The sequence below is a fragment of the Amblyomma mixtum genome, chromosome 7 (genome assembly GCF_055824585.1).
Source record: "Amblyomma mixtum isolate Tamu chromosome 7, ASM5582458v1, whole genome shotgun sequence".
Lineage (NCBI taxonomy): Eukaryota > Metazoa > Arthropoda > Arachnida > Ixodida > Ixodidae > Amblyomma > Amblyomma mixtum.
The window spans coordinates 39,243,013-39,269,489 of record NC_143018.1 but is presented as its reverse complement, the minus strand read 5'-3'; the positions used below and the strand labels follow the sequence as shown (position 1 = coordinate 39,269,489).

The window sequence follows — 26,477 nt, the reverse complement described above, 5'->3', positions numbered from 1 at the left end:
AACAGAATTTTAAATAGAAATGTCGCCTTCTTTCCTTCTCCCTCGGTGGGGGCATATATACGCGCGTCGTCTGCTGTCGCGCCGGTCTGCGATACAGCGCCGCAGTTGCGTATTTTCTCATTTCTGTCGTCTGCTTCGCCCCCTCTCTGCGTGAAGGCAGATTCCGTTTCGTCTGCCCTTTTTTTCCCTGTCTAGATCCTCCGCGTACCGACCGGTATACACAAGGAGTGTTTTAACCCCATTATTTTTCTTTTTCCTGGCGGTTTTGAGTGCAGTCTATTAACAAACCTCCCCTTCCGCGCTCCGCTAGGAATTATTTTTCATGCCGTTTCGCGTGGCGCTCACTTTCTCGTCCGAGAAGCTTCTCGGCGGTGACGTTTCTACTTTTTAATTTCCAGTCTCGATGCGAGTGCGCCGGGTTTGGTGTCGACGAACGCGGCAGACGACACACATTTAAGCGACGGATGCCCCCGGTCTCGACGCCGTCTGCTTTAGAAATGAAAAAGTGAACGGAAGAAAACAAACCGGAAGAGCAGGTGCGCGCATGGTACGAGGCTGCCGCGTTTTGAGTCAGCGTACGGGGAGGGAAGTAGGGCTGGAGAGAGCCATACAAGAACTACTGCAAAGAAAGAGAAAATTCTCTCTTTCTCAGGTACCACGAAGCGACGCGGGCTAACTTACTAACCCTGTAAAGCTTGGTTTGCCGCTATACCTCGCTGGCTAACGTCCCAGTCAGCGCTGAGAGAAGCTGCTACGTGTATGATTTAGGAGTTCCTAGCTACCTGCGAAAGAATACATACAGCCGCTGTTTTCTTTTCCGAATGAAGCGAGATGAGCATGATTTCATTAATTACATTAATTATATTTATTAATTTCATTTAAAGCCTTGGAACCGTTCAAGTCGCCGACTAGGGCATCTGTAAAAATGTAGAATTTTCTCCTGTTTCGTGACAACCCTTGTTTCTTTCATGGATAATCTGATTTCCATTTTTAACCCGATGGCACGGAACAATTGTGTTCTCCTTTCAGAGCGAGCGCTAAAACTTTGCACAGAAAAGAACGGCGGCCTCCCTCAAAGCAACGATATATGGCCCCGTCTTAGAATGCTACGCCGACTATCACATATGGAGAGACACACACTGAAGCTCCACCAATGCGGGACGTCTTCAGGACGTACAGAACATGTCCCGTCAAGGCCTTGAAGCGATCTATTCTAGGTGCCTGGAAATGTACGTCGTGTCAAGGCCAGACTTCTGAATGGTCTTCGGTTCCCCTAAAAACCCCAAAGGAAAGCCGCGTAAAGACGCAGTGTTAACATACAACAGCTACGTCAACCGCAAGTCAAGAAAGCGAGTACAACGATTCCCTACAGCGGTACATTCTGTCTGTTTCGTCAGCACGGATACTCCAAACCAGTCTCACGGATGATATGCATCCATCCATCTTAGTTTATTACCTGATAAACATTCCCCACAAACGAGGATGTCTCCGTCATTCAGATGGTCCACTGCCGGAAACCCGTCGTCAGAGTCGATAGTTGGACTGCTGGATGTTAGATACACCGCGGTCACCATTCACAAACCAGCATCCACAGCCGGCGAGAAACGGCCTGAACTCAACGTACTAAAGCTCCCTTTAGGCCTAAGATCCACCCCGTCTAAATAAACATAACTTCACTAATTCTCACCGAAGCTTGGAGGATGCACAGTTCTTTAACCACACTAGATCAGAGGTTCCGCATACGGCCCATGGATCGAAATCCGGAACTCCGAATTGGTCCAAAACGCGGAGGTTAGCCGACTGCCACGTCCTCGAGCGGCATCGAGACGAATTGCTCAGAACTGCTGAAAACAAGGGAAAGAAATTCGGTTGGGGTCCCACTATATCTCGCTGCATAGATAATGGACGGCGCCAGAGAGTTCTAGCCGCTGGAAAAAAGCCGCGCGACATGCTCCAACTTTTCCTTCGAGTTCCTCTCCAGTAAAGTTCGCTGGAAATGAATGCCGCGCGTTGCGGCCTTCCGCAGTGCACGCTGAAAAACGGCAAATGGGCCCGGACAACGAGGGGGCAGATCAGCACTCACCGGCAGACGAGTGACCCTGGGATGAGGAGGAGGAGGTGGCATTGCCGGCGGAAGGATAGCCGCTGCGGTGGTGCCTGAGTACGTGGGCGCCTCGCTGGTCCTGGGCGTCGGCGCCACTCACCGGTTCGATGGTGAACATGCCCCGCGATGGAGAGTGTATGTAGCCCGTCTGTGGGAAGGAACAAAGGAAGAAGCATAGGGTTAGGTTGGCAGGGGGGCACGGGGAGAGTGACACGCCGAAAGACACATCTGTCTTAAAGGAATACCGCCCAACATTTGTGAGATCTTAGAATCCAGGAAAGCCAACCGTCCATTCCCATCTCCTTTACAGAATCATTTCTGCAAGTATCTGGCACAGCTGCTATCAATATGAAAGGGAACAGACGATCCCGTGTACAACCACTCCCATGTGGTTGTACTCACATGCACAAACCAGCGTGGTCACACTTCGCGCCCAAAGCGCACTGAAAGCTTAATTCAAAGATGCGCACTAGAAGGTTGAAAAACAGTGTAACACAAGACCGCGCGCTTTCGCCTTGAATTCGCTCGTAGCGTGAGGTCGGCCATCATGGGCTTATCGTCGCGCTTGCAGAGAAACCTGCTTGCCGGTCTTCCTCGCTGCCTTTTGCTTTTGTGTTGTATGCGGAGTGCCCATTCACAACTGCCCACAAGTGCGTGGTCAAAGTTTTGCTTTACGAACCACCTGAATAACTTTGGACACTAAAGCCCGGTAGTAAATCCCTACCATGAACAGTCAAAGTACTCCTGTCTAAGCGCGTGGGTGCATGCTAAGCCGGATTGCGCCCCCCCCCCCCCCCCCCCCTTTCCGCCCACGGATCAGAAGTCGGTGAAGGACGAACCTGTCGCTTACGAAATGCAAGTATGGCTGCGACGTTCAATTACTCCGTAGACGCCATTTTAGTCGGATGCAGCTCAATAATGAAGCGGCAGGTGCCTCTCAAAGAGACAGCCAACAGCGCCGACGTGTCACGATGTGGCGGTGAATCCCGTGACACCCTAGCATGGCGGGAGAACCGAGGATTATCCGAGACATTATCAAAATCTGTCGTTTCCTCTCGCTGGAGGACCTCCTTTGAGAGAGAGGCATTTCCCGCTTCGTTCTTGAGTTGCATGCAATTATAGTTGTGTAGTTCACTGTATTACGGTATCGCCGCCCCCCATCTCATACTCCCCCTGCCCCTTTCTTTGTCTTGTGTAAAATAGCAGGCGGGGACCTGGCATCAAACCTTTATATTTTCCTTTCGACAAGAGCTCATCTGAGGAACTTGCGGTGTCAACCCCCTCCTCTGAAAACAAAATAACCTTCTACGGGAGAACTGCAACGGAGGCCCTCATTTTCTTCTGCAAACAAAGCAAGGACTTCACTGTGCGAATAAAACCGCCTCTCTTGTCTTCCCCCTCCACACCCCATGGAGAGAGAGACTTTAAGGAGAGGCCTGCCTCACACCCCCTGCAGTCGTCTCCTCCAAATAGTTGCCCACAAATCTGTCCGTCCGTCTCTTCCTTATCTACAGTTAACGCAGTAAAAGCAGGTACACACATCGGAGACCGAATCGAGAACAGCGGAAATGCCGGGGCCGCGGTTACTGCGTTTCTTAATTCCCCGCATTCACTGCCGAGGAAACAGGAACCCTTTCGGCGGCGAGGAACCGCACTGCGGCCGTACATCAAAGGGAGAGCATGCAGTGCAGTTGCACAGGGTCCCTTCTCCTTGCCGCACCTTCTATATATGCACTCTGCACGCGAAGACAGCGCGACGAGACTGATGCCTCCGGCTGATATATACACACGCTTGCCCCCGCCCCTCCCTGCGCCCCCGGGGCTTCCATCCTCGGTCTCTCCGCGGGGACGAGACCGCGAACAGCGCGGCTGCTGCAGTTTATAAGTATCTTCCGCGAGCGCTTTTTGGGAGCAGCAGCACCCACGGAGAGGGAGCGCCGAGGCAGCCGCGGCCAGCAGAAAGCGCGGAGGTTGGCTTTTATTTGAGACGCTCCAGTGGCCGACGCCGACCAAATATAGCGTGAGCCGCCCACCAGTTAGCCCCCCGTGGGCGCGGACGCGCGCTTTTCTTCTAAAAGACGCCGCGCGGTTATACCTTTTTAGCGCGCCGACGTCGTCGGCGCGCTCAGGCCGCTGCTAAGGGCCTTATAGTATATGGAGTTGTGGAAATCGTCGCGAACCTGAACGCTGGAAGCAATAGAGATGTTTGAGTAAGCAGGCGGTGTACCAACTACATCTAGCTCACAACTTCTTCCAGAGAGACGTGTACTGTGCGATGTCAGTGCTCGTTAAAGAACCCCAGGTGGTCGAAATTTCCGGAGCCCTCCGCTACGGCGCCCCTCATGACATTAAACCACCATAAACCTAAACCAAACAACTTCTTCCAAGTGAAGAGGATGCTAGGAGCGCGAGGCGATGGCTTTTCGTGTACTGTGTGGTTGGCTCAAGCGCGCCAGGACAGCAGTCGTGTGGAAGCTGTCACTTCGCACTCGCAGCTTTCACTTCGCTGCAAGTGAGTTGTGAGGTGGAGCATAGGCTGCATATCCGCATTGAGGGAGGCCGGTGACATGGAGGTGTAGAGCCCAAGCAGTTCGCTCCTGGGCCATGCTGTCTGCTTCTTCATGCGTGGAACACTCGTCCTGACCTTTCCGAAAGTTAGGACTTCCACGGATGTTATAGTACAAGAGCCCCTCTATACCCGCCTCGGAAGCAAACCTACCTGCGCACACTTTACTTTTGACAAAGGGTGCATACCAAGCAGCTCTCGGGCACCAAGCGTTTACGACAGCCCTCATCAAGCGCAAAGACCCGACAAGCCTCGCCAGGACACAAAAACGGGGTGACTTCGCGGAGACCAAAGGCTCGCGGATAAGCTGTTCCAACGCGACTGTGCAGCCGTAGAATACGAACTCCTGATCTCTCCTCAAAAAGCACGTCCGAAAGATTCACGTCGATCTTTCAACTTGAAAGACTTGCACTGGTCCAGAAGCGCGCGGGTGGGCGTCCTGTTTGTGGAGGCAGTGCTGTTGGCGAAGCAGGGCAATCAAAACAGACCTCCTCACCCAAGCTCTCAGCGCGGGGAGACGAGTAAGCAAAAGAAAAGAGAGATACAGAGAGAACAAGGAATAAGAGAAAACACCTCGGCTTTTCCGCACGTCAACAAGCTTTGCCCCAATTTCCAGATGGCTTGCGCGTCCTTCGCCAAACAGATAAGACCGGAAAATAAAAACTATGGTTTCCTCCGCTTTGCCGCGCGCAGTTTGAAAGCAAGGCAACAGATGGCGCCGCCATGCGCTAGAGCGCCAGCGAGGACGTCAGCGGCGTGGATAAACAAAGCAGCACCCGTCGTTTTCATTTACGACCCAGATCGACCTAGACCTAGAAGGCTTCGCCGAAGCCAGGGAGAAAAAAAAAAGAAATAGAAAAGGCCCCAAAGAGAAAGGGAGCATTCATTCTGCAACGCACTCAGTGGAAGCGGTCCCGTTAACGCTGCGACTCCCGCAAGAAGCAAAGTGCGAATAAAAAGAAAGTAAAACGACGAAATTAACGATCGAAATAAAGAAGAGAAGGCGATGGAAGCGAAGAGCTGCGCCGTGACGAAAGTTGCGTCATCACCTCCCTCCTCCTCGCCTCCTCCGCCCAAAAACCGAAGCAGTCTCGCGCGCGGGCGGCGATATTTCCTCTTGGCCCCGTTCTTGTTTTTACGAGTGTTATTAACGAGCGCGGCTCATTAAAACTGTGCCAACATCGTAAAAGGAATATAAGGGGAGCCCGTGGCCTATGTTACACACGCACGCACACGAGCGGCCTCAAGAGGCGGCAGCTGTGAGCGCGCCTCCATATACGCCTCGCTGTTCGCCCGGCGCGTATTGATGACCTCGTACACACGCAACGTCCCCTCGCACATTTTCTCGCTTTACTTTTTTCCTTCTTGATTGCGAAACTTTCATTGAGAACCTGAGTGCTTCTCTACTTCTTTTTATTCATTTGCTGCCGCTGCGCAATGCCAGTGCCGTATCTGAGCGGTGCTCGGGGCAGTTTTCGCCTCGTAAGTCTCTTAAAGATATGCGGGGCGAGACACCGGGAAGAAATGGTGTTGCGTTAAAGCGCTCGGGCTTCGAGAACGCTCGCCGCCGTTAAGAGGTGCTTATAGGAAAGCTCATGAGCGGCGGCGCCCCTCCAGCCACGACTCAGAACTCCTGTAGGCTAGCCGCACGGAAGGCCACAGCTGCCCTGGGCCATGGTGAACGGTGAGGATTTCGCTCCGCTCTCACCCGACTGCATCAGAGACCTTGAACATTTGAGATGAACTGTCATTGTTGCATGCCTCTCCTGTTGCTTACCTATTTCCGAAAAGCAAAAAAAGAACATCACTCCCATGCATGCGAACACGCCTGAGTATGTTCCGACTGTGCTGTAGAATAGCAACCCAATGGGCACTGCAAGTTCCTTGGACGTGCGCACGACGTCCCTAGAACGTCCATGGATGTTTTAATATCCATTGGGAACATGCTTGAAATTCGCCCCAGCAATGCGTGTCATAAGCAATGCGATTTTTTTTTCGTTTCACCTTGCTTCTCGTGTTGAATCTCTATTAACTATATGCATTCCTTTCATTCAACAAGTTCTGCACCAGCCGGTAGAGTTACACTCACAGCAGGTAACTCCTAAGTAGTGGAAACAAGCACACAATGACACCAATAAGGAGGAGAGAGATGTCTTCAAGCAGATGACTCGTGTCACATCAGGCATTCCACATTAGTTTGGTTTATTGGAGTTTAACGTCCCACAAAGCCACTCAGGATATGAGGGACGCAGCAATGAAGGGCGCCGGAAATTTCGACCACCTGGGGTTCTTTAACGTGCGCTAACATCGCACAGCACACGGGCCTCTAGAATTTCGCCTCCATAGAAATTCGACCACCGCGGCCAGGATCGAACCCGCGTCTTTCGGGTCAGCAGCCGAGCGCCATAACCACTGAGCCTCCGCGGCGGATCATTACACATTAGGCTTACGCGCCAAGCCCAAAGCGACTTCGAAAACCAATCGACTAAAACACGGCGAACTCAACGGTTCTCTAGAGTAGAAAGCCGACATGTCAGTAATCATCAAACCGTCTCCTGGCACGAGGTACGCCCGAAACCTCTAAAAATACGGTATACTCTCAATGACCGCTGGCGAGAAGTTTTTAACGGTCAAGAACCTCCCCCTCCCCAATGCGGGCTCTGACAGCATAGACTCAGACCTATGATGGATGTCAACGTATATACAGGATCAAGGATGCAGTCGACCTCCTTTCAACACCGGCGGTGACACTGCCTATATTGAAACGCTTCGGCGGTTTCCACTGGCCCGCCCGGTCCATCACCAGGCATCCCACAGATAGCTGTAGACGCGTCACTCCCCAAGCGTTCAACGACGACATCCTTTTCCAGGCAACCAGTTACGCGCCCAGACTATTGCCGCAAACCAAACCACGTGTCGCACACTTCCGTTCCTTCCATCACCGCGGCCACCGGAAAGGCAACGCTTACAAAAGCCACCTGTGGCAACCGAGGGGTCTACAAGGCTCTTCCTCGACGCAGTGTCGTTCCCACGGGGCAACAACACCCACACACCCAAGGCGCAAGACCTGGGCTCCCTGCAGGAAACGTTAAGCGACCGACCCATCTCCGAGGCGCCAGCGATCTGTAGCATCGAGCGGCCGGTCTGTTTGTCGCCGGTGTGTCGCTATCCTGGTTGCGCCGTACTAGGTCCGTGCCGCTCATGCGTGTAAACCAGCCCTGGGCGGCGTGCCGTGAATCCGCGATGAGCACCAGTCGCGAATAGTTACAGTTAGTCAACGGATTCGCGGTAACGTCGTCTCCCCCCCCCTTGCCGAGCAACGCCGCGCCCTGTACATACCCTGGTCGCGTACGGGGCAACGATTGAAGTAGGAGGGGAACGTGCCGGAAATGCGTAAACGCTGCGATGGGGAGCAGCCCAATTAGGAACGAGAGCGGGACGATCGGTCTCGGACAGCGCCCGACGGATTTCTGCGATAAGAGTCACCGGCAAGTCCTCTCACAGACGATACGGTACGGGATGTTTCGAAACGGCTGTAAACTGTGTTCCCAGAAAGCTACGTGGGCTGGCGGTGAACTTAAATGTCCTCGACTTCCCCAACACGTGCGTTCGAAACAGATGGTCTGACTAAGTTATTTCGCACTAATCGCTTTCGACTGCGGCGTAAGCAGCCGAGCCCTCGTCGCAAGGTGGTGTCCAGATGTCCACACGGCCGCTGGACGCAACAGCAATGCTACCAAAGCTATGGCGAGATTCCTGGGTGACTACCACGCACTGAGTCGCAACTTCCTGAGAGTGACTGCGACATTCGTAAAGATGGTGCCGACTACTCACTGCCTTCTCATTTCAAGAGAAAGGCAAATCGTAAGGATTAAAAGTGTCGAATTTCAGCGTATGCCCTTGCTTTACCTGGAAACATGATTCACGGTTGCCACGCACTAGCGGCGCATTGCAAGTACTACCCTTAAAAATTTTTAGACAATCTATAGACTGTCTATAGACTTCTGTCTATAAAGTCTATAGACTCTCTATAGACAAACCCTAGAGAACAGTCTATAAGCAATACAAATGGTATAGACAGTCTAAAAACAATCTGTAGGTTTATGGCCGTGCACTTTTAGTAGACTTTTGTCAATAGACAGTCTATAGACTCATCATCATCATCATCAGCCTGATTACATCCACTGCAGGGCAACGGCCTCTCCCATGTCTCTCCATTTAACCATGTCCTTCGCCAGTTGCGGCCATCGTATTCCCGCAAATTTCTTAATCTCATCCGCCCACCTAACTTTCTGCCGCAACCTGCTACGCTTGCCTTCTCTTGTGATGCACTCCGTTGCCCTTAAGGACCAGCGGTTATCCTGCCTTCGCATTACATGCCCTGCCCAAGCCCATTTCTTCCTCTTGATTTCAACTAAGATGTCATTACCCCGCGTTTGTTCCCTCACCCACTCCGCCCGCTTCAGATCTCTTAAAGTTACACCTATCATTCTTCTTTCCGTAGCTCGCTGCGTTGTCCTTAACTTAAGTGAACCCTCTTTGTTAGCCTCCACGTTTCTGCCCCATAGGTGAGTACCGGTAAGATACAGCGGTTGTATACTTTTCTCTTGAGGGATATCTCTGAGAGAACCTGCCATATGTGCTCCACCCCATTTTTATTCTTCTAGTTATTTCCCTCTCATGATACGGATCAGCTGTCACAAAGTCTACAGAGTCTATAAGAAGTTCCGTTTCTGAGCATGAGGACGCAGGATCAAATCACTGCGGTGCTCCGATGGAGGCGAAACGCGAGGGCGCGCTTCCATGCTGTGCGATGTTAGCGCACGTTAAAAGACCCCCAGGTAGTCGAAATTTATACGGAGCCCTGCAATACGGAGTATCTCAAAGTTCGAAGTACCGCTTCAGCATGTAAACATCCGTCGATCATCAATCTATCAGTCCCCACATGCTATCGAACAATTGCATGCTTTTAATCTTCTTGTCGTCGATGAAAAACTGACTCTGAGGTTTTATCCCTGCTCTGATGTTTGCTTTTTGCAAACATCAGAGCAGGGATAACCCCCACCCCCCTCGCCTGTTATAGTAATGTCTGTAAAGGAACTTCAGGTATTTGACTTAATGAATGTATTGTAGTCACTTATCGTAGTGAAGATATCGTAGCCAATAAGTTAGGCCGGCAACATCGACACAGACGAAGACGACAAGCATTGCTCGCACACCCCTTACAATAACAGTTTTAGACAGTCTATAGAGTGTCTATAGACTTCGGTCTATAAAGTGTATAGATTTTCTATAGACAAATCCTAGACAGCAGTCTATAGGCAATACAAAGGCCGTAGACAGTCTACAGACAGTCTATAGATTTATGGCCATACACTTTTAGTAGACTTGTCTATGGACTGTCTATAGAATATAAATAGACAAAAATCAATTTCTATAGGAAGTCAATAGAGGCAATAAGAAGTCTATAGACTGTCTATAGACCATTTTTATAAGGGAGCAGACTACAAGCTCATCCTGGCTAAACCAATGATATCTATTAGATGATCCCCTAGTGGAGATCAGTGGTCCAAATAAATCAGCAATCGCAGCGGTGTCCAACAACCACCATTGCCCACAAACACCGTCTTAAAGAATGAATAACGAATGAATGAAACTGCAACTTTCTTTACAGAAATAAAGTGACTCCCTCATGCTTCTTGCATAACTGCGTCCGTGTTTTGTTTCTTTTGATATTTTTTTTTCGCAGAGATGCCACGGGTGCTCCACCACGCACAACAGCACGAGCCATGACCGGGCCTGAGAACACACACGCTGTGGCGGTCTCACACTTGATTAACGGCTTCGCAGCAGTGTTTATTTATTTAGGTTGTCCCGTAGTATATATCAACAAGTGCATTTCATAGCGGAGGAGCCATATATTACAAGAAGCGAGCACTGAAAATCAAGAAGGCGAGAAAAAAAACATCACGAATGCAAGCGAACATGATGCAAGCCGGGTGAAACTATTTTTCTTGCTGCGTTATTGAAGAACGACTGCAAGCATGTTGCCGTGTGGCAATGCGGGGTGATGAAACGTTCGCGACGACTGCTGAAGGAAATGAGGAGCTTGCCTGTGCCGAGATAGGAAACGCCGCATGAAAAACTAAATGTTGCTATCCTTGCAGCCCTGACACGTTGCAACGTCACTGGCAGCGACCAATGCTGCGCAGATAAGAGCTTGAAAACTCAATGTAGTCGTGTGTGTGTGTGTGTATATATATATATAAGTTAGTCGCCAGAAATTGCAACATAACAGAATTTAATTCCGCTGATATTTTTCAATTTCTGGTGACTTTATCTTATATTGATCAATCAGAGCCAAGAAGTCATTTTTGATATGTATATATATACATATATAATGCAGCAAAAAAAGGGAAAATCTTGGCACGGTATGTAGTAGTAAGAACGTAGACCAACGTTTGAAACGCTTGAAACGATTTATTGACGTTTCGACCGTGGAGCGGAAGGCCGTTCCACGGTCGAAACGTCAATAAATCGTTTCAAGCGTTTCAAACGTTGGTCTACGTTCTTACTATATATATATATATATATATATATATATATATATATATATATATCGATGAATTCCAGAGTACCACAATGTGGTTTAAGATCGGAGAACACGGACATGGGAGGAGCTACTACCAGGCGTGAGTCATCGTGAAGAAAAGATGCGTCGAGGACTGGCGACGGCGGAAGCAGCGGCGGAAATAGCGGCGGAAATAGCGGCGGATGTAGCGGCGGATGTAGCGGCGGATGTAGCGGCGGAAGCAGCGGCGGAAGCAGCGGCGGAAGCAGCGGCGGAAGCAGCGGCGGAAGCAGCGGCAGAAGCAGCGGCGGCAGCAGCGGCGGCAGAAGCATGCAGCGCCGGAAGCAGCGGCGACGGCGGCGGTGTCAAATCTGCCCTCGGGTCGCTGAACGGAGTGATGGTGCGAAAAGTCAAGCTGTTGATGTTAACTGAAAGACGGCTGTGTCCTCGACAGAGGTCTCGTGTTTAGGACATCGGGCGGGGGAGTACGAGGACGTTCATTCACCTGCTAGGAGACTGTGGGAAATTCCTTTCCCACGGAGGCAACGAATACAAGACTTGCCGCAGAGGTGAAATTGACACATCAGTGTTTGATCACTCTGTCTCTAGCCCTTCCCATCAACCGAGCTGCGAGAGAGCATCAGCACTGCCCCCTGCCGTGGGTGGTACCATGCACCAGTGTCCGCAACTGCCTATCCCATTGGACGTCGTTCACCGAATCTTATTCCCCAGTCAGGGATCTGGGGAATCCGAAGTGTATTTAACGGGATGTTGTTTTGTAACCGCAGCGCTCCTATCTCGACTGTAAATATGAACAAACAAACCTGCTGTACAGTTTCCTTCATGACTGAGTTCGACACCGTCCTTCGGAGCGGGGCTGATCGAGTCAATCCACTCAGGGGCCCCTCCGTCTATAACACTGCCCTTATAAAAATGGTCTTCTTATTGACTCTATTGACTTCCTATAGGTATTGCTTTTTGTCTATTCATAGTCTATAGACAGTCCATAGACAAAAGTGTACTAAAAGTGTATGGCCATAAATCTATAGACTGTCTGCAGACTGTCTATGGCCTTTGTATTGCCTATAGACTGCTGTCTAGGATTTGTCTATAGAAAATTTATAGACTTTATAGACCGAACTCTATAGACACTATATAGACTGTCTAAAACTGTTATTGTAAGGGTGTGCATTATTGCAAGGCGCTGCATGAACAGCGACAAGTAGGTGAAGAAATATACAAGGCGAAAGCTCTGCACGAGTAGTCGGTAGAAAATGCACAGTTTGGAACGGGCACAGACAAATGAATTTGTGTGCGTGCGTGTGTAATTCGAAAGCATAACGCCTCTCTTTGCATATGTCAGTCGCGCGTCGGCACATTTTGTATGTTTGCGCTTTCGTACTTTGGCGCAAGTGGCTACCATGTTTCTTTGTTTTCAAGCTGGGCATAGGGCAGTGTCTGAGTAACTTTTCAAGTTTCCACATATCCACATGCTCACCTCACACCTAAACTGTTCACACCGTCCACATATAGCTCTCCCGATTCAGTTTCAGCGTCTTTTCTGCATGTCTGCCACAAAATAGTCGAATCGAATGTCTGAAGCATTGTTCCTGTGGCTCAGTCGCGAAATAATTTGTTTTTCTTTCTTAACAAGACGCGAACGAAAGACATATCGGCGCTTTTCTCATTAACCTACGTTTACATCTATCTTTCTTCCTCGAGGTCTCCGAACTCGCTTATTTACTTTGAAGAGGCGCCTGCTTATTCACCACTAACTCGTCCGCTCACTCGCATGGAGAACGAAAATTTCTCAGCACTGACGTGGGGATAACTACTAAGGGCTGTTTGTTTTCGACGATGCGCCCCGTGGCCTCGCTAGCTTCCCGACACCGCTCATTAGCGCGTCAACTCGACGGCGCGTGTTTTCGAGAGCCCCGCAGACGAGCACCTGGGTTCCTGGAACTTGGCGCAGGTCACCGACGACGGCGACGAGCGTCGTTGCGACACAGACTCACCGGGAGCAACGCTCGCGACAAACGGACGCTGAGTCAATCACGCGACGGCTATACCCGGAGTGGGATGGGAGGTTTATGACACCTCTGCGAACTTCACGCGGTTGCCACGCATGTAGCCCCCAAAACACTTCCGCCGATAACTAACCACTGGCACGCGTGACGTGTAGATCACCGCAACGCGCCGAGGTGTTTTAAACAACAACGAACGCGTTCGCCAGAGCGGAAACGCATAGTGACAAGCCGTCTGCGTTGGAAAACCGCGCGCTACCGTATGTATCCTAAAGCAGACGACGACGGGCAGTTTGTCGTCTGCTCGGCAAACGACGCGGACCGACTCATCCGCCAAGCAGACGTGCGCAGCTGAACAGACGAAACAATAGAAAAACTATCACGAAACAGCACCGAGGACTGCGCCCCCAGCCGTAACCGACAACAGATGTCAGCTTCGCGTTAGCAAAGTGTTAAAGGACAACATTGAGTCATCAAAGGTTTCTGTCAGCAGCCCACGCGAAGCGTGACCACCAATCCAGGGGTCTGCGTCCCCACTACCTGCATGTAAAAGACGCTGCAGTGACTCACTACTGCGTGCCGAAAATAAAAATGAAATGGAAAATGGTGTTGCGGCCCGTACATTGTTTCCGCGCGAAGAAGAAACGGTAATAGGGTGTTTCGGAGGAGTGGCTTGACCTCTTGTTTTGTACAAAACGATTCCTGCGGAGAAAAAAAAGAATATAGAGAAAATAGCCGCACTGCTTCACAGCGGGGCGTTGGTACAGAGGCCGCGACGCGCAGGTGTAAACGAGAGGTTGGGCGTCTGTCGGCGGCGCCCGTCTACATTTTTGAAGCGAAGTCGTCTGCTACGCACCTCTACGGACCACGCACGCTTAAACAGCACAAAACTTAACGATTAGAAAACCTTTTTTTTTCCCCCAAGGCCAAAAGGCCAAAAACAAGATGAGTCGCCTTAACAATCTTAAACCTACCTGCACTGAACTCATGATTGCTATGTTTGAGTGCTGTCGTCGGTTGTTGTGGAACCGGTTTTGCTAACCTCATCAGCAGTTCCGAAAATCTATGTGCTTGTAATCTTTTGTTTCATTTCTATTTCAGCACTTTTTTCGGAGAGCATGAGAGATCAACGGCCGCTTCAGAGATCGATATCGTTTCAATAACTCCTATAGCTACGGTGCCCTGATTACACAGCAAAAACGAAACTACCGCGTAGGTTGAGTTCATCCTGGTCCAACACCGGTCAGTTTGCGCATGTAGCAGCAAAATGCCCAGCACAAGCCATGGGTAACAATCTATCACGCCCTCTCAACATGTATACAGGAACGTTTGCATAGTACAACGTCCTCCAGTACCTGTCGCTACCAGGAAGTATTCGAGGTCAAAAGAAAGAGTCCACAGTCGCTCGAGACAAACCCTTTCTTTAAAGCGCATGCACAACACTGCATCGTCCGCTGCAGCGCACAATTTGTCCTGTCAGCAAGGCCGCCGCAAGGGAGATTTACCGAGGCCAACAAGATGCAGCCCTCCGAGGTGGTTCGAAATTGATGGCACCTCACCGGTTCGCCCCTGCCCACTCAAAGTCGATCTTATGGACTTCGGCGATATCAATCGAGACGGGAAGTTTCAGCCTTGTTGTTTTTTTTATTGTCGGCGGAGGATTCGAACTTCTAGAGCACGCGTTGCCGTTCGAAGCTAAAAGGCGAACCGCTAGGATGTGTCTGCAGCAGGTGGGAAAAAGCGGCAACTATCGATTGGTGTACAACAGCCTCTGCGGCATCACCCAGCGTTCCATACAACAGCCAAGGTGCCGGTGAGCCAGTGTCGATCCGGTCACTGACCTTTCCTTCCAAGGCCGTCACCGCAAGAAACGTGTCCTGCTGGAACGTCGGAAAATACCGATTCCCTTCCGACCTGCCGACGCCAGAAAGGCTACTACACGACGCAACCACATTTCAGCTGAACAAGGGTTTGAGCACAGGCTGCCTTGTAGTTTGCGCAGATAAGACGAGATAAAATTATGCAGAAAAGTGGTGATCACTGGAAGAGGCCCTAGTGGCACCGGTAGAAAAACGAGACGCAGATCAATTTCTCCCGTACCAGTACCCGCACTTCATTATTTCTGCCTCTTTCTCTACATCTGTGATTCAAACAACTCAAAAACTGAGAGGCGAACAATTGGACTGATTCGGGGGCAATGCGAGAACATCCTTCTCTCTTCCTCGACCTATCGTTGCGCAGCTTGGAGCACGAATGGTACCACTACGACCGCTACCGCTACCAGTAACTATGCTAAGCCACTACCATCACTATCACCTGTCACTGAAATGTCCTTACCAAGCTGCTGTCATCAACGTTTCGCTAAAGCCGGTGTTTCATTAAAGCCTGTATTTCTTGCTAGCCGCTATTATATACCAAGCGGCAGATATGAGATGAAGAGCTGGAACTCGCCCTAAACGCCACCTGCCACGTTTGGCAGGTGTAGGCTTCACAAAGGGGCCGGACGACGGACGCTAGAATCCGGACATCGGACACTGAAATCCGGACATCGGACAACGCACGACTTTCGCCGTTACGGCCCTCGCGATTCTCTCGCATTAAAACTGAAGGCGATAGAGTTGCCACGGACGTGAAACTGGTTTGCCAGATCAATAATGGGAAACAGACCTGAACTCTTTAGAAATCTGACATGACCAAGTTTCAGCTGCCACCTTCCCTTTCAGTATAATCTTGTTAGAACAGGCCATCAGCGGATTCTGGTAGACGGGCGCTACATCAACTGTTGCGCAGCGAGAGGACGACCAGCGAGCTGAGTGGAGTGTGACGAGAACGACTTACTCGAGGTTCCCACATTACCCTCTCGGCTACTTGAAGTTCTTCGCACAGCACCAAAGCATCCATACATCACACTAGCACTTTCGAGTTTCACAACCAGCCTACGCCGGGAATCATGAAACCTGGAACCATAGAACCCGGGACCATAGAACAAGGGACCATAGAACCCGGGACCATGGTACCCGGGACCATGGTACCCGGGACCATGGAACCCAGGACCATGGTACCCGGGACCATGGAACCCAGGACCATGGAACCCAGGACCATGGAACCCGGGACCATGGTCCCGGGTTCCATGGTCCCGGGTTCCATGGTCCCGGGTTCCAGCTCCATGGCTGCTCCATGGCTCCTGGTTCCCATGGAACCAGGAGCCATGGAACCTGGAGCCATGGAACCTGGAAAGATACAACCTGGAACCATTAAACGATGGATCCTGGAACCATGGATCCTAGAACCACAGAACCTGGAGCCATAGAATCTTCGAACACTGAACCAATAGCACTGAGCATCAGAAGCCCATTGCTACGAAGCCATAGCAGTGGGCGGGCACATGATAGGAAGAACGGAAAGCGCACGTGTCGCGCGGCACGTCTCCGTTCATAAGGCACACCTGTCTCCCCTTCAACTTGTAGCTTTCAGCGTGAAACTTATCCGCAGAGCAGCGGCGACAACTACGAGCGTGAGGAGACGGCTTGCACAAGGGTGCTGCTGTTCGCACTCGCTCGCGAGCCAATCGCTCGTCCCACGCGCGTTACGTGCCCCGACTAATGTCACGGCGAAACCGATAGGCAAAAGATCGTTCGAACCGCCGCGCCTCTACTCATTCACGCCGACGTTTGGCGGCTACGCTCACTCCTGCCCACGTACGTACAACCGGACGGAGAAAGTCGAACACAACTTGATTTCCACACTGCTTACATCTCAAAGCATAATAAGATCGATAAAGGGGGACATTCGGCAACACCCTCGGAGACTTCGAAGCCAGCGACGGCGCGTGGGTTATGGCTGAGCGTATCAGACATTGCATATTCGCGTAGAAATTGTAAGCGTAAGCGTTTAGCCTACTGTAAGGAATATAAGTAGGGGAGGCTGCAGGCTCCTCAAGTAAATCAGGTTTCCGTAGTCGAGGATGATGCATGCAAGACTCGTCGGATTCGCTATTTTTTTATTTATTTTTTTTTTTCAGTGGGTGGCAGGCAAGTTACAAGACTCTCTACGAACGGGCACGAACGTGTGGGCCACCCTGGAGGCCATGTCCGAAACAGAAGTACAAAATAGGAAACCCGCAGGATTTCCCAGACCCTCTCGCAGCGCAGGTCACGTGAGCGGAAACACAGGTCGGTTTCTCGACAATCCACCAAGGACGGGAAGCTTTTGCGCAAAGGAAGAAAAATCGGGCCTTCAGCACAAAGTGCCGGTTGACAACCGTGTCGCAGCATGCCAATCTACTTGTTCATTCCGTGTCGCACTCCTCCCGGGTGTCGCATCTCCTTTCCGAGACGCTCTCCTGCTTCGCTAGCCTCTCCGCTCGCTCCATCCTCACGGGTGCGAGACGCTCTCCTCCGCCAGCCTCTCCGCTCGCTCCATTTGCTCCCGTAGCGACGTACCCCGTCCAGGCTAACAAGCTTCCTCCAAGTGGAGCTCGCACTAATTGGGCAACATCCTTCCCTCGAGACGCTGCGTCGGCGCCAGGGGGAATACAGCAGCAAACTAACAACAACAAACTAACGACAAAACGTCCGCGGCTAATCCGCAGCGCAGCCCCAGGAGGGGTCGGGGCCAAGGTCAAGGCCGCGAGGGCCTCGCACCTCCACGGGCACCCGGCCGCCCTCGCCGAAACAATTAACAGAGGCGCCGCTTTATCTCGTGCGCGGCTGGTTTATCCGAGACGCGGCCTCTTTTTCCCCCTCTCCCCCCCCCTCTTTATGCCCAGTCGCTCAGAAAGGCGAGAAGGGACAGCAGCACGCTACGAAAGAGGCGCGAATTAGGCCAGCCAACCAAGCGCGCAGCAACCGCCAGGCGAACCCCCTCTCACCCATAGCTTTCTTTCTTTTTTTACTTTATTTCCTCTCTCTCTCTCTTTCAGCCTCCTTCACTGAAGCGCGAAAGTGGTACGCGTCGACCGTATTAATTAATCACCGCGCTCTAGGCAGAGACGAGGGCGCACTTGAGCGTTTCTTTTTCTTTCTGCGGTCTTCGGTTTGTTTCTTATCGTTTCGTTACGGCACAGACCCAGACGGCGCTCTTATGCACTTGCTCATTGCACAGTCTCGGTTACACTGTTCCACAAGTGACGTTCTCACACTCAAAAAAAAAAATAGAAAAGGTCGTGATGCGGCGCGCAAGGCTGAAAGAAACACGAGCACTGTAGCCACAGAAGGTGCTCGGCGATCTGACGTATACCCCTCCTAACAATGACGTGCAGATTTCTTTCTTCTTCCTTCTTTCGTCACAAGCCACACGATCTTCGATGGACGCAATGAGATAGGCGAGGTCGCAACCCGGCATCGATGAAGCCTTCACAGTGTGCAGATGAGGTAGTGAGAAGGACGACCTCCCTCGTCGTTATAATAAAACCACGCACAGAGCAGCAGGCTGGCCCTGCGGCGAACATTTCTTCTCTCTAGTGTATACCGTTTAGCCATTCACTAATGAAAATGCACAAATATCAGCGTGATTAACGCAAAGACGCTTAAAATGCAAAGAATGGAAAAAGCGGAAGCCTGCATTTCTTCTTGTTCTTTGTTGTGGCTGTCGTTTTCGCTTTTTCTGTTATGAAGCTGTGCCAGAACAAACTTGGATTTTGTAAAGCCAAGCTGACTGATATAGATGAATCCAAAAACATGGGTTACCTGTCTCTATATACTCTCGTGACTCTACTGCAGTCGGATACAAGTCGAGAAAAAAAAGCGGCTTTTCCCCGCCAAAGGACCCAAGATGGCTTCGCCCGACTCTCGCGAACCTGCTAGCGTGACAATGCAGGGACTGGCATGTGAAAGGAGGCAGTTCTCCCTCCCAGCACTGTCAGGATAGTCCCTGCCCTTAATTTCCATGCCACTCCCTGCATTGTCACGCTACTCGCGCTGGCATGCTCACGAGAGTCGGCCGACGCCATTGGCTGGAAGGGGGTCCTCTGACGGGGAAAAGCCGCCTTTTTTTGCTTGTATCTGACGGCACTGTGTACAAAAAAAAAATGGTGTACAAAAAGCAAATGCAAAACGCGCACGTCGATGAGCGACGTTAGTGCCCGTTATGGAACCTAAGGTGATGAAAATAAATCCGGAGTCCTCCAAGAGGAGGAGGAGGAGAAAGGGGGGGGTCTTGACGCGGCATCGTAATACGTTATTACCTAATCTCACTATATTCAACTGCTCTCCGTAGGAAATTAAGTGATCCAAATGGGACGGGGACATAGGCGGCATGCTTTCCGGTGATATCTACTCCTGTTGGATTAAGGGGTGGAATGCTATTGCTGCGACATCCCCAAGGGAGGGCGGAAACCTTCCGACGGGCATGGCGCAACTGTCGTCTCCACGTGTTGCACCACCAGCGCAACAATGCGCGCACCACCACTCAGTGGTCACGCATACACCCCATTGTCTCCGGGCCCGGCTGGGGCGGATGTCGCGACCTTCCTGCGTAGAGGCCGCGCCTCCCGAATGAATGAGACGGAGCGCGAATTTCTCGCCACGCGGCCGGCGCCGCTGCGGCGGAGGACGAGCACGCGTTAGGCACGGCGCGCATTGCGTATGCCGCAGCCAGGGCAACTGCATACTACCGTCTCGGAAGGGAGAGCCGGGCGTCAGGCGTACGCCGTCGGCGGCAGGATGCCCTTGAGCCGGGCCAAAGGAGCCGGCGGAGCTGATAGCCGGGGGTCGACCCCCAAACCCTTTCGTAACCAAACGCAACGCGTGGGAATAGGAAGTCGGCGGGGATAGGCGGTAGCTGAGGGCTTCTCGCGTAGGAATAGCGAGAGAGATTAATCCTTCAACGTCGATACCAAGCGTCAATGCGCTGTGGGATGTCAGTGTGCGTTAAAGAACCCCAGGCGGTAGAAATTATTCGGAGCCCTCCAGTACGGCGTCCCTCATAGCATAAATAAACCTCATAAAAAGTAAAAGCAATCAATCACTTCGGGCAACGCGACCGCCTGAGTGAATTTGGTAGCGTGCTCGATTCCTTATTCGGAAGAAATACACTCACCTATTCATGCCCGTAGCACTTCACGTTATATTGCAAGCTGATAAGCTAGGATAATGAATGAAACAGAACCGAAGTCAAGTCAAATGTTCCGGAAACCGGAAGACAAAGCGAAAGGAAGAGGATGTCCGATCACCGTCAGCATCTCAACGGGGCCGGAAGGGAGTCAGGCGGGCAAATCAAGTTAGGGAATTAGCTGGGTTGCACTGGCCGTGGTTGGCGCAGGACTGTGCTAGTTAGATATTAATGAAATGGGTCTTATTCCGGTGTGTGATTTGGAGATGTAATCCAGCCCGAAGAGCCAGGTCTGCCTTTATTATTTTTTTCATTCGGAGTGCCTGCCGCATTGAAGTTTTTTGGCTTCCTGCGGCGATGACGCGCGGTATTTCGGCGCTTTTCACCGTTCATGCATGCAGGTCGGCCCCCGGGCAAGCCCAGACACGTTGCCAGAGCGGCCGGGCCGTCGGCATCAAAGCGGCCTCGCTACCCTTCGGGCAAAGGGCCAAGCCGCCCTCGAGCAGCGCCGGTGACGTCAGGAGGCGATGACGTCGCATTCCTCTTCACATCGCGAGCACTCGGCGGAAGGTTCAAGAGTCCTCGCGAGCTGGCGGACAATTTCAGCAGGCGTGCGAGGCATTGGGCCTCGAGAGAGTTTAATCTCTGTAATCCCCGTAGTGGGCACCGAGTTCTGAGCCTACCTGTCGAACTCTCGCGCACCTTTTTCACCTGCCAAGATGCCGCTGGAGTCCGAAAAGCGAAAACTCGACGAAAGTGACGAGAACGCTAAACGTTTACGCCGCACTGGCGTAGCGGTAGCACCAATACAGAGGGGAACAGCCAGTTTGCACACGAGAAAATAGTTGATTGTTCTTCCTGCAAGGGATTAGAAAATGCCTAGTTGGTATTTTTCGCAAAGAGTGAAAACCATTTAGAAAAAAGAAAAAGGTGTGCTCGTCACTCAAACTCACATTCACTGGTTCAGTGCATACACAGCGAGTTACCTTTCATATTAATTCTGCACCAGGAGACTAATCGGACAACACTAAAGCAAGGAGCCATAATGTCGCTACATATATGACGGAGTGGTAACCGATGAGGTTAAAACGCGGGAGAGAAAAAAAAAATCCCAGGCTCTTCGTTCTCGTCCGATGCGAAGAACGTCCCCTCGTCGACGGCCGATGCTTTCAGTTTCGCAACGGTGTGGACAGGTGGCGCGTCGGTTTAATTGCGTCTCCAAAGAAGGTGGTAAAAGGGAGAAACCGTGGGCACAGCTGCGCCACCACAGAAAACGCTGAGCGCGTCGAATGCAATGCGGCGCGCTCGAGTCGATGCTCAAGTCTTCCTCCGTGGTCACAGCATTCTACGAAGGCGACCTCTCTGACTTTTTGGTCACAACAACCTACGACGGCGACCTGTCTTCCTCCGTGGTCACAGCACTCTAGGACGGCAACCTCTTACTCCGTGGTCACAGCACTCTACGATGGCGGCCTGCCTTCCTCCGCAGTCACAACACTCCACGGTGGCAACTTCAACGCCGACTGCGACACCGTTTTGTCCCCGTGGAAGTTCCATGTGCCGCAAACCGCTATGACGGTAAAGCGTTTGCGGAGTCGCACCCAAAGCAGCACTTGGCGCATAGCAGATGTCCTTGCTACGCCTGTGCGTGGTTTCTCTCTCCCTGGCCCTGTGCAAGCCACTCGCGCTAAGACATAGCTGCTCTCTCCGTTTTCTTCGATCACCGCGAGATGCGTGACGGACAGCCCGCCTTCACGGTGTCTTACAGCGCCGACCGCGGCGCCAGCTCTAGAAGGCGCATTGTTTTCGAGAAGGTTGGCCTTTCACGCCGATTAGGAGCGCCTCGGAAGTGCCCTTGACTGCCAACTTTATTCACTTCTGTAATTTCATTGCGGTTACCGGGCACAAAATGATTGCGTGAGCCATGTGTAGGGAACGCCTTTATTCGCCACGCCAGTGGAAGGGGTAGACGGCTGCCATATGAGCCGGAAAGGGATGTGGTACCGGAAACCCATATGATTGGCTCCCGAAGTGAATGATGAGGTCTTGGATTGATGTGATATACAGGGTGTTTCACCTAAGACTTTCTGCAATTTTTAAAAATAAGCTATTTGAATTAGATGCGCGCTTTTTCTGCAATAGGATTGTCAGTGGTGTAGTACATCATAATTCAACTAAGACGTGCTAACTAGCAGGCTTGTTAACCAATATTTAATAGTTAACTTTTAAACTATTACCGTTGGCCTCCTTAATTATTTAGAGGCATGCAGCCCACCGTAAGTAATGTCCATATCCGTTTTTAGAATTTCGAGAACGCGATTATCCTCGGCGCTGTGGCCTAACAAATTTCGCCTACATCGCGCCAAAATACATGCGGTTTGAGAAGCTTGCAGGCAAAGCAACCTCTCCAGTGAACCTAACTCGTCGAAATAGCCAAAATTTGTTAGGCCACAGCGCCGAGGATAATCGCGTTCTCGAAATTCTAAAAACGGATATGGCCATTACTTACGGTGGGCTACATGCCTCTCAATAATTAAGAAGCCCAACGGTAATAGTTTAAAAGTTAACTATTAAATATTGGTTAACAAGCCTGCTAGTTAGCACGTCTTAGCTGCATTATGATGTACTACACCGCTGACAATGCTATGCCAGAAAAAGCGCGCATCTAATTCAAATAGCTTATTTTTAAAAATTGCAGAAAGCCTTAGGTGAAACACCCTGTATAGAAGAGTTCCCAGTATACACTTGCTGTCTTATTCAGCGATCCAGAGCAAAGCCCTGAATCCACGAAGAAACTCCAAATCCATCTCGGTAAATGCCGACTCATAATTTGAGTCCGAATCAACCACTGAAGCACGCTAAAAACGTGCTCCGGACCGCCAATTGGAATACGGAGGCTATAGAGTTGGAAATCTTAGGGGGTAGTGCATTGCGACTCGTTCTGCATCGCCAGCGCTCAAGATTTCTCGAGGGTGACAGCAACCACTGCCCTCTCTCTCTCTCTCTCTGCTCTCCAGAGTTCCAGGGGTGCTACAAATGAGCCCAACGGTGTAAACCTGCCATCAGCCCCTCGATCATTGTTTTCACAACTAAAGGTTACGCCTCAGCAAGATTCGCCTCTCGGTGGTCCATGAAGAGCGGGATTCTCCAACTCGCGGGGACTTGTCCGGGGACTCATAGTCTTAAAGCCTTTGTCGCGATACCACCGCGACAGAAACATTTTTCTTTCATCCGCATCCTATCTGTTTAACAATATGTTAAAACACCGGCCAGTTGCTCATCGCGCAACAATCGTGCGTGCAACAATCGCGCAACTTGCGCGCAACAATCGTTTACCTTGACATTTCCGCTGGATGTGAGTCGGCCGAAAAACTGAAATATCCACAAGGCAGTAAGAAGGCTGCACTGGCTTCTGCCCTTTCCCTTCCTCGCCATTTTTCATTTCCTAGCCAAACAAATAAGACAAAGGTTAGCCAGTGTGTGCAGTAGGCACGCGCGTATTCGTGACAACGGCAAGGAAGAGGACAAAAACGACCGCGAACCCTTACAAAAATGGTCTATAGACAGTCTATAGACTTCTTATAGATGCGTTCCCTTGCTATAGATATTTTGTTCTGTCTATTCATAGTCTATAGACTGTCTATAGAAAAAAGTCTATTAAAGTGTATGGACATAAATCTATAGGTTCTCTACGGACTGTCAACAGCATCTGTATTGACTATAGACTGTTCTCTACGATTTGCCTATAGAAAGTCTATAGAGAGTATACGCTTTATAGACAGAAGTCTACAGACACTCTATAGTCCACAGACTGTCGAAAAAAATTTTGTAAGGGCGCGTTCCGCGAAAACAACTCAGGGCACTGTGCTCGATCACCGTCGCGTAACGCAGTGCTCACAGCAGAAGACGGATACAGTGCATTGCAAGAACAGACCCGCACTGCATACACACGCTCGGCGCACGTGGTGTATATTTAGAAGCCGCAGTCATCACCGCCAGCGGCGGCCCAGAATAGAAGACGAACGCGTAAAAATTCCACGCCGCCAAACTGGAGCCCCCGAATAGAAACGCGTCGTCTTCCTCGCGTATAACCAACCGCAGCGAGAACAAGGGAGAGATGTATGCTTAAGCCGCCAAGCGAGCTCGCGCCTTTTATCTGGCGCGCATTTTAGAGGCGCGCTGCTCCGCTAACCCGCGCCTTTATCGGTCAGCCGTCGCTGCTTAAACAAGGTGAGGTTAGAAACGGCATTCGTCAACCGCGCTTCACCTGCGTCAATCTATATATCTCTCTCTCTCGGCGGGCAGCGAAGTAGTTCGTTCCATTTATTCGCAGGGTGACAATCAAGCGCTTATTAACACGCTCGGATTCGCCACGGCGCAGATTTCGCGCACGCAGCGAATTTCCCGCAGTGGTAATTGCGAAGATTACGCGGTTGGTACACACTTAGCATCAGCGATGCTAACCTCTCAAACTCTGTCTTGTTTTGTTTTTAAGATACAGTGTGCTGCCACTTCAACGCGCAGACTCTTAGCCCTGTTTTTTTTTTGTTTTCTCAGTATATCGAAGTAACACAAACAAAGGAGCTAGGTGGTACTGCATCTCGGGAAAAAAAAAGCAGCGCAAAGACGCTAAGGATGAGGAAAGAACAGATACCACAGCACTGGTGTTTTTGTTTTCTTTTTTTTGTATCCACGGTATATTCAGCTGACAGGCATACTCTCGTTAAAAAAAAATAGCGGGTACGAAGCTGTCTGCTACTCTCTCAACGCCGAGTGCCGCTTTCCACTAATAGCCTTCCTCAGTGTGTTTGCTTTCGCACGTAAAAACAACGGTGCGCTTGAGACATCTCGACTATCGCGAAAAAGGACACGGATGCACGGGAGAACGAAGAGGAGGAGCGCTTCATTTTCTTTTCTTTTCTTTCGTTAGCCAAGACGCGTCAAATCAAGGATGTCAAACTTTGAGATCACCGCGGCGACCCGCACTAGAGCAACGCGAAAGAAAAACGTCCACATACTATATCGACGTCCGTGACTGCTCTGACGTCAATGTGCTATATAGACGTCCATCGCTATTTCGACGTCTAAGTATTTTTCGCGTTTGTTCAGTGAACTAATGACACCTGATCAACCAAATTTTTCCCACGGCAACATTTAATCACACACCATCTGTCACAATCACGCGTTAACACGTTTATCCTTAGAGAATCGTGCGAACAAAATTGCGGGCACCTTTTGCTGACGCGACAGAGCCGTATAATGCCCTCGCATTAATAAGCGCTCTGGCGAGAACTACTCAATAACCCTCCCCTCGAGCATATGCCAGGCCACTGGCGGAGAAACATAGCACGCAACGACGACCGGAGGAAGAGTCGGCTTTGCCACCGTACAATGGAGAGCTGCGGGTATGAGACAAAGCTAACTCAAAGGCGTCCCGCATCAAATGGACCTCTATAATTAATGTTGAGCCGGCTTCACCAGACTGTTTCACGACCTCCCAGGAATGGCGGAGAAGGAAATTTTAAAGGAAGAATACATAAATGCAGTTCGTGCGCAGGATGAAGTAAAATTTAAAAAAAAATACAGAGCAGCTGCGCAAGGCCTCCGCCGCTGGCGTAGCTCATGAGTCAAACGTTGAGGCTTCACACATACCCCGGGTTTTTCAGCTTTGGTAGTGAAGTAGAGCTTACGCACCAAAAACTCTCCAAGCTCTCCCCTCTTTCATTCCTCTTTCCCTTTCCACGAGCGCAAGGTAGTCTCCATCCCTGCCTCCTTCTTTTGTTCTGTCTCTCCGCCTCCGTAATGCCGTACCAACAGCGCCTAACGGCTGACCCCGGAGACTAGCGTTCACGGACGGCGATTCATCGGATCCGCCTTCTCCTCTGAACAGCCTCGCGGTGTCCGATTAAGGTGAGGATCGCGCCCACGGCCTCCGAGCCCTCTATGGCGAGCTGCAGCGCACCGCACCACAGATTCCGGCGCACACCGCCGAGATGTGAAAACGGCCCGCCACAACAGCGGCAAGGGGCAAGAACACGAACGCAAATAAGCAAACACCGGTGGCGGAGCTAGGGGACCGCCACTGCTCCGCACGGCAGCTCCGTTTCCAGGGAGGCGGAGGCCGGTGGGCGTTGAGAAACACTGGCCAGACAGTCGGAGAAA

General features: G+C 51.0%; 1 protein-coding gene across 4 annotated transcripts in view; it reads right to left on the bottom strand.

Moving 5' to 3' along the window:
• Positions 1–26,477, bottom strand: part of AdamTS-A (ADAM metallopeptidase with thrombospondin type 1 motif A) — a 394,663-nt gene that overhangs the window by 165,497 nt on the left and 202,689 nt on the right. For all 4 annotated transcript variants that reach the window (XM_089552346.1, XM_089552347.1, XM_089552348.1 and 1 more), the window contains one exon: positions 2,084–2,252. In XM_089552346.1, the coding sequence (XP_089408472.1) occupies positions 2,084–2,252 (169 nt within the window). The remainder of the gene's footprint in view (positions 1–2,083; positions 2,253–26,477) is intronic.